Consider the following 8,587-nt stretch of genomic DNA (forward strand, 5'->3'; position numbering starts at 1 on the left):
TCATTAGGCTACATTTCCAGCAGCCTCTCTCTCTCTCTCTCTCTCTCTCTCTCTGTGTGTGTGTGTGTGTGTGATTTCATTAAGATGATTAAGAAACAACATTCGTTTCATGATTTAAGTCACTTCTTGGCAATATTGGGCACAATATGTTGATATCAAACTTTTAAAGAAGGGCTGAGTACCCTATTCATGTGGCTCACCTACAGTGCTTCTTTGCCTAGAAACCATGCTTTTTGAAGAATTTAGCTCTGGCTATAATGTCACTAACTAAGTCAGCATCTATGTCCATGGGTGTATCAATGGTGTCAATTCCAGACTTGAAGGCAGAGAGACCACCTGAAATGAAATATAGAGGTTTACACTCCAATATTAGCTAACAGTAGAAATAAGATATAAACATTTCCACGATATTCACACCCCACCCCCAGAAAAATTTCCCAAAGTTAACAGTCTCAAATTTTTTTTCCCTTTTTCCTTTCCTAAAAAGATGTTTTAAGAAGCACTAGAAAGGTGCTGGGAAGGTGGCTCAGTGGTAGAGTGCTTGCCTTGCATGCATGAGGCCCTGGGTTTGATTCTTCAGCACATAAGCAGAAAAAAAGCCAGACGTGGTGCTGTGGCTCAAGTGGTAGTGCGCTAGCCTTGAGCTGAAGAGCTGAGGGACAGCGCCCAGGCCCAGAGTTCAGGCCAATGACAAAAAAAATCACTAGAAAGGTTCTAATTTGTTTGTTCTCCCTTCCCCCTCCCCTGCTTTCTCTCTCTCATTTCTTCTGTCCCTTTCTCCCTCCCCTTTCTTTTTCTCTCTACAATGGCCAGTTTTGGTTTGTGTGTAGTGTAGACCTGGAAGAACTAGATATCCAGTAACTCTTTAGTATGAAATTGTGATAGTCTCTCCTTTATTCAATAATTCACTCAGACAGATACATACATACATACATGCATTCACACACACACACACACACACACACACACACACACACACACACACAGCCACAGAAACTATAGAAGAAAGAGCAAATTTGTAAAAATTTGTAGGGGGAGAAATCCTATGTTCAGCCAAACAGAAATTTCCACTGGGCTTCTCAGGGTACTCGAAGACTGGAGACTGCTCACAGAGCAAAAGTTTATTCAGACCATTTAGAAAACGGTTAATAGCTTTTTGTATCATGGAAAACCCTATGAGAAGAAGGATAATATACTCACTTAAACTACTGTTAACTATCAAGACACCACTCAATGGATGATACCAGCAACTCCCACATCTTACATAGACTTAAGAAGTTGATGAAGGCAGACCACTCAAAGTAACTATGGTTCTGAGACTGCTACCACAGCAAGTCCTGCTAGCCATGGCTGACCCAGTAGGAAGGCTCCCAGGTGCTCTCAGGACACATCTGAGGTTTCATCGTGTCATTCCTGCCCCTTGAAGCCCAAAGAGCCCTACCTTTTAAGTGTTGAGGCACGCTCCACGTGGGGAATTTTCTCTGGATCGCCTTTATCTTGTCTGCTAGAATCCCAACGCCCTGTAAAAGGTGTTCTTTGCTGTCCCAGGCACCAACTGGATGGTAAAGTTGTTTATCAAGCTAGAAAATTCAGACAATAATGTCAGCATCTGGACAAGGTAACACAGTTTTCTGCTGCTCTTAATTTCTCCTCCTTTCAGTCAATCTAACAGATTTGGCCTGACACATTTCTCCATCCCTCCCTTCTTCCCTCCCTCCCTTTTTTCCTCCTTCCTTCCCCTCTCCCCTCTTTCTTTCTCTCTTTCTTCCTCCCTCCCTCCCTCCCTCTCTCCTTTCCTTCCTTCCTTCCTTTTTTCTTTCTTTCTCTCTCTTTCTTCCTCTCTTTCTATCTCTTCCTTCCTTCCTTCCTTTCTTTTCTTTCTTTCTTTCCTTCCTTCCTTCTTTCTTTCTTTCTTCTTTTCTTTCTTTTTCTGATCATGGAGCCTGGACTCAGGGCTTGAGCACTGTTCTTGAGCTCTTTAGCTCAGGGATAGCACTCCATCATTTTGAGCCACAGCTCTACTAATGGTTTTTGAGTGGTTTGTTGGAGATAGAGTCTCATGGGGACATTTCTGCCCAGGCTGACTTCAAACTGTGATCCTCACATCTCAACATTCTGAGTAGCTAGCTTACAGGTGTGAGCCACCGGCACCCAGAGAGATCTGTCTTTTTATCTCCCCTCACCCAAAGTCAATCTACTCAATTCAATCCTACTGGTTTGTCTTTCATAAAGAAGAGAGTCAGAGAAACAAAGTAAAGTTTGGGGAAAATGGACATGCTTGGTTTTAGCTAAGCCTCCAAATACACAAGAAGAAAGGAAGAGGAAGAAGAGGGAATAAGTTGTTTCAAAGTCTAGACATTTGTAGTGGAAACAATTATCTAGCTAATTCAAATAAAAGTCTCTAATGGGGGCTGGGAAGGTGGCTCAGTGGTAGAGCGCTTGCCTTTCATGTCTGAGGCCCTGAGTTCGATTCCTCAGCACCACATAAGCAAAAAGAAAAAAGCCAGAAATGGCGCTGTGGCTCAAGTGGTAGAGCGCTAGGCTTGAGCTGAAGAGCTGAGGGACAGTGCCCAAGCCCAGAGTTCAGGCCCCACGACTGGACCCCCCCCAAAAAAAGTCTCTAAGGGAACTGTGGCTCAAGTGGTAGAGCACTAGCCTTGAGCTGAAGAGCTGAGGGACAGCGCACAGGCCCAGAGTTCTAGCTTCACGACTGAGAAATAAATAAATAAATAAATAAAAGTCTGTTTCCAGAATAAGTGGGAAATGGAACAACATAAAACAAAGGGGCCCATCAGCTGCACTGGACATAGAAGAAAAAGAACTAAGCAACCCAAAGACAGCAATGGGAAGGGAGGGATGAGAGGGAAAGAAGGAACAGCCTACACTAAGCAAAAGAAAAGAAATGTAATCATCACCTGATGTGGAAGAAATAATTTATTTGTATTGTCAAAGCCCATAGAATTCACAGACTTTATAGACCATGATAATGACAATTTGCCTTGTGAAGGTTAAAATGTGTTTGTGACTCTAAGAATCACTATTCCACAATACTGTGAAATATGTGAAATTTATGTAATCACCTAATCTCGATTTTTAAAAAAAAGTGAGAGAAGGGATGGGTTAGGAGCAATAGGTGACAATGTTGTCAGATACTTTGTACTCATATTCTGTTCTGTAGAATGGGAACTTCTTTGTACAACTACTTAAAGATATAATAATACAAGTGTTTAAAAAATCTGTTTCTAGACAGTCATAGAAGTGTATGCCTATAACCCCAGCATTGGGAGGCCAAGGCAGAAGGCAGATCATAATTTCAATCATAACTTCAAGGCCAGCCGAGGCTACATAATGAGATCCAGTCTCAAAAATAAACAAAAAATTCCAACAACTTTCATTTCTAACTGTGAAGTCTAGAAGCTTGAGTTTCTACAGGGGATTTAAAATACAATCTGAGAGCAAATATTCAGGTATCTTGAACCTCTTTCCTTCAATTAATCAAGAGGAAAATATGGGTTCACATAGGACTTAATTATATAATCCTACAACTCATATGGATGAAATTTTCCCAATTGAAGTACGTTGCGTATTTATTGCTCAGTTGTAGTTATGGTATACATAGCACATTTTAGAGATGCCCACTAACTGATAAGCCTTGAAATACCAAAAATGTGTTACAAAAATCCCACATCAAAGTGTACTGAAATCTTTAGAGCCAGACATGAGGCTGTTTGGGGGGATTGGAAGCACCATAAATGTACAGTATTTCCCGTTTGGGCTGGGCTTCTTCTGCAAGGAAGGATGAGTGGAGATGACAAACTCTACATACCTGCATCAAGCCATATTTAAGTCCCCTGTGGTCCCAGCCATTTTGCAGGACAGTTCCACCATGGCTTTCCCTGGATATGATGGCTGCGATGACAGCTGGATCGATGCAGTATCTTTGTCCCACTTCTTTGATCACAATCTGGTAAGACTTTAGGGCTTTTAGATCCATCTCAGCAAACATTTCAGAACCACGGATCCCTAAGCCAATAAAAAAGACATTGTTTCCTCTCCTCCAGAAGAAGACCCTTGCTCAAAGGTCACTTAGTTTTCCTATAGCCCCTAACCACTGCCTATATCATGGAGCAGCCGTTCTCAGACATCCATCATTCTGATCTCTGATTGAAGAAAGTCAGATAGGTTCACAACCTGGGACAGGTGCCCCTGGTGCTCTGCTTTTCCTCCTTTCTATCATGCATGCCTATTGAAGGGAGGGCACTGGATTGAGCCAATGTCAGCTTTAATCTGGTTGTGCCGCCTCCTAGTTTTGTGTCTGAAGTTGCTCCTTCCTGCTGAGCCTCAACACGCTGATCTATGACTTGAAGGTGTGGAATTACATATGACCTTATGGCTCCTTCCAGTCTGGCTCTCTAAAACCAGGGTAACATCTTGAAGAAGTATTTGAACAGATTTCGAAGGAGAGGAAGGACAAAGAGCAAGAGGCTTGCTTTAAAGGCTCATGGGTCTAGCATAAAAGCATAATGACTAACAGCGCCCGTCCCCAAGTTCAAGTCCCAGTACTTGTAATAAATAAACAGAATTCTGACTCAATCTAACAAACTATTTGTTTTCATTCTCCCTCTTTTTTCCAAACATTGCCCAAATGTGCTTATTTCTATATATGGAAACTATTAATAACTTTTAAATTAGATATTTTTTATTTGTAGTAATGATGATGCCTTCTCAAAATTGACTAAGAAAAGGAATCTAAATTTGGTGAGAAAGGTCAAATGTCTGTTGTATTTTTTCTCACTTACCACAACTAATCAAATTGTTTATCTCACAGGGGGCCCCAGAGGTCTCCATGGTCATGATGTCTCCGTAGCAACCATGGTACAGGCGAGGATGCAGGCGAGGATTCATGGCATGAGTGAAAGAATATGAGGCCCTGGAAGTGCCTGGCAGAGCAGAGAATGATCATTTGTGTGAAATCTGTGAGAAAATGCTGCTATTAAAGATATACCAAAACCAAGGAGAAAGATCTTAGACTTCCTTCTGAATTACTTGTGTGTGTGTGTGTGTGTGTGTGTGTATGTGACAAATCTGGCTTCAGTAGACAAAACAGAAATGATCCCTTCACACTCTTCCAACATTTTGGGTTTAGTTTTTAATACAGCACTTAATTAATTCTAAAACACCATACAAAGTATTGTGAAAACCCATTTGTATAGATCTCAAATATTGGGAAGGTGGCTCAGTGGTACAGTGCTTGTCTTGCATGCATGAGGCCCTGGGTTTGATTCCTCAGCACCACATAAGCAAAAAGAAAAAAGCCAGAAGTGGCGCTGTGGCTCAAGTGGTAGAGCGCTTGCCTTGAGCTGAAGAGCTGAGGGACAGTGCCCAGGCCCAGAGTTCAGGCCCCACAACCGGACCCCCTCAACCCCCCCAAAAAATTTGCTTCAATCTTGATTTTGATTAAATGGTCACAGACTTTTTATTTTCTTTCAGCATTGAGGATTGAATCCAGGGCCTCCACATATAAGTGCATACTCTCATAATTAGGGAAACATATTCTATGTCATGTTACAAAGTAAGTTTTCTATGTCTAGTTAATAAAATTAGAAATAAAAATTATTATAAAGACAATCTCTTCTTATCTTTACTCTCAGTATTATTTGAGTACTTCTGTTCAGGTCTGTTTGATAAAGGAAATTTGATTATTTTCAGAATTTTGAAAAGTTTGTTCTCATAATTCCATTGATTATAGATATGTACATTAAAGTTACAAATACTTGTTAGAATAAACAAAGTATGACAAATCATTTAAAGTAAAAAACCACATATTGTCTCAACATATAAATGTGTGTGTGTGTGTGTGTGTGTGTGTGGTGCTGTGGACTTAACTCAGGATCTAGATGAAGTACACTACAACTTAAAACATACCTTTAGTCCTTTTGCTTTTAGTTTGTTTTATTTTACATAGGGCCACACAGATGATGGCAATCCTCTCACCTCTGCCTTCTGAGTAGCTAGAATCAGAGGTGTGAATCACCATGCCCAGCTTGTTTTGTGTTTGTTTGTTTGTTTTGTCGTTCATGGGGCTTGAACTCTGGGCTTGGGCACTGTCCCTGCACGCTTCAGCTCAAGGCAAGTGCTCTACCACTTGAGTCACAGCGCTTCAGCTCAAGGCAAGTGCTCTACCACTTGAGTCACTTCTGGTTTTTTAGTGGTTTACTGGAGGTAGTCTCATGGACTTTTCTGCCTGGGCTGCCTTTGAACTGTGATCCTCAGATCTCAACCTCCTGAGTAGGTAGGATTACAGGCGTGAACCACCTGTGCCTGGCCTAGCTTGTTTCTAAGATAAAGTTGGAATTCCAGTTGTGTACTGCCACACTTGGCTATGAAAGTAATGTTTATTCACAGATGGATTTGCTCTCCCTACTACATGTATAGTTCTAATTAATGTAATTGTGTAAAGACACTGCACACTGTCGTAGAATTAGATATAGAACAAGTAGCAAAAAGGAATTGCAAATGGACCATAAAATTAGACAGTGAAATTATCAAATAAATCAGGATACACTGAGAAATATGATAATTAAGATGTGAGAAATCAGGCATCAGAAAAGCCATTTTACACTCTAAGATGTGGATTTCTGTGTGATTCACAGAGCGACAATCACACTGGCACCTGCTAAGCCCCTCAGAGTTGTGGCTATGAAACACACAGAAAACATCTGTAAGGTATGAATGGGATAGATAGTTTTCAGAAGATTGAGTGAGATTATGTCCATAAGGAATTTATACAGATTAATTTTCTGTTTTCTAAGCAAATAACTATTTGCAGAGCCTTGTTCTTATGTTGGATATTATAAGTCGTCAAGAGACGTTTGGAGTACAGAAAAATGTGCATAGGTCCTATGCCAATACTAGGCCATTCTGTATAAGGTCTTGAGTATCCTCAGATTTTGATATCTGCAGGAGTCTGAACCTGTCTGCTCAGATACTAACTCTCAGTGAATAGATTATGTATTGCCATTATACAAATCACATGTAAAATGGATATATGTGGGGTGGAAATGAGGCAGAAAACAGAAACCATCTCTTGGAAGTTCACTCCTTTTCCCTACTCTGCTAATAGAATAATACAAATTATCATTACTGTTTATCTGGATTATAAGGACAGCTTCCAATTGACCTCTTTGCTCCATTCTTGCAGTCTGTTCTTCACTCAGCCAGAATAGTCTCTCTTAACATTCCATAGTTTTACCATCACCAAGTTGGTATTGTGTCCTCCACACTCTATCTGATTTGTCTCCTTACTCCTTTTTGACTTTCCCTTCCCTTTCCTCACTCCCATTCTTCTCTGTTCCCATCCTTTAACATAGTAGGCAGATCATTTTTCCTAGAATACTATTGCTCCAGATAGCTACATGATTGGCTGCCTTTATGCCTTCAAGTATATTCAAATATCACTTCATTTGTATCATCAGAGATATGAATAGTTCATAGGCCAAAAGTTAAACTATCCTTAAATATTTTAAGTGATGCTCAAACACATTTGGAAAATGAGAAAACCACATTAAAACATTATGGAAATATAGAAATATAACCTCTTTGTTCAACAAAGAAAACATTTATAAAGACAGAATTTTTCAGTCCTTCAATTAATAATAAGCCAGAAGTTTAACAGCATATTCTGTGGGTGAAGCTATGAGTTAATAAGCAGCATGCTCATTAGCTTTCTGTCACTATAGTGAAATAAAGAGGTATATTTTAGCACACACTTAGGAAAGTTCTGATCCAAGATAAAGAGACACCATGGCTTCGAGTCTATAGAGAGTGTGTCCTGTTGAGAAACCTCATTTACATCACAAGTCAGGAATGGTTGAGAGCCTGGTTTCCTTAATCCACTACAAGAGCATGTTCTCAATGATCTAAGGATGTCTAATAAAGCCTTACCTCCCAAAGGTCCACTGCATCTCCCAAGAGTGCCCCTCAGGGACACTGTTTAACAAATGAGCTTTGGAGAACACTCATCCAAACCACAGTGGGCAGTCTCATTCCTTGCTGTAGAGAATTGTACAAGAGGCTATTCCTTTCATCTATGTTTATAACAGTAGGAAACAATGCACATGTCACCAATGTATGGATGGCTGAATAAGTGAGGCCAAAAACCAATGGTGACAAACTAGAGAGATATGAAATGAAAGAAGAGGTGGAGCTATACATTATGTTATAAAATTATTTCCTAGTACAATAATAGACCCCAAACAGCAAAAACAATTCTTAGCAGAAAGAACAGTATTGGAAGAATAACAATACCAAATTTCAAACTCTACTACAAAACCACAGTAATCAAAACAGCTTGGTACTGGCACAAGAACAGACCTCAGGACCAATGGAATAGAACTGAAGACCCAGAAATAAGCCCACAGACCTATAGCCATCTAATCTTTGATAAGGAAGCTAAGGAAATAGAATGGAAGAAAGACAGCCTCTTCAGTAAATGGTGCTTGCAAAATTGGTTAACTACTTGTAGAAAACTAAAGCTAGATCCTTATATATCACCCTGCACCAGAATCAACTCCAAATGGATCAAAGA

General features: G+C 40.2%; 1 protein-coding gene across 1 annotated transcript in view; it reads right to left on the reverse strand.

Moving 5' to 3' along the window:
- Positions 1-217: 217 nt before the first annotated feature.
- Positions 218-8,587, reverse strand: part of Lyg2 (lysozyme G-like 2) — a 13,581-nt gene continuing 5,211 nt past the window's right edge. The window contains exons 2-5 of the mRNA XM_013019789.1: positions 4,800-4,940; positions 3,827-4,023; positions 1,442-1,580; positions 218-336 (exon numbers count right to left, since the gene is read on the reverse strand). Coding sequence (XP_012875243.1) covers positions 218-336; positions 1,442-1,580; positions 3,827-4,023; positions 4,800-4,940 — 596 coding nt within the window. The remainder of the gene's footprint in view (positions 337-1,441; positions 1,581-3,826; positions 4,024-4,799; positions 4,941-8,587) is intronic.

The sequence above is a fragment of the Dipodomys ordii genome, unplaced genomic scaffold (genome assembly GCF_000151885.1).
Source record: "Dipodomys ordii isolate 6190 unplaced genomic scaffold, Dord_2.0 Scaffold47, whole genome shotgun sequence".
NCBI lineage: Eukaryota > Metazoa > Chordata > Mammalia > Rodentia > Heteromyidae > Dipodomys > Dipodomys ordii.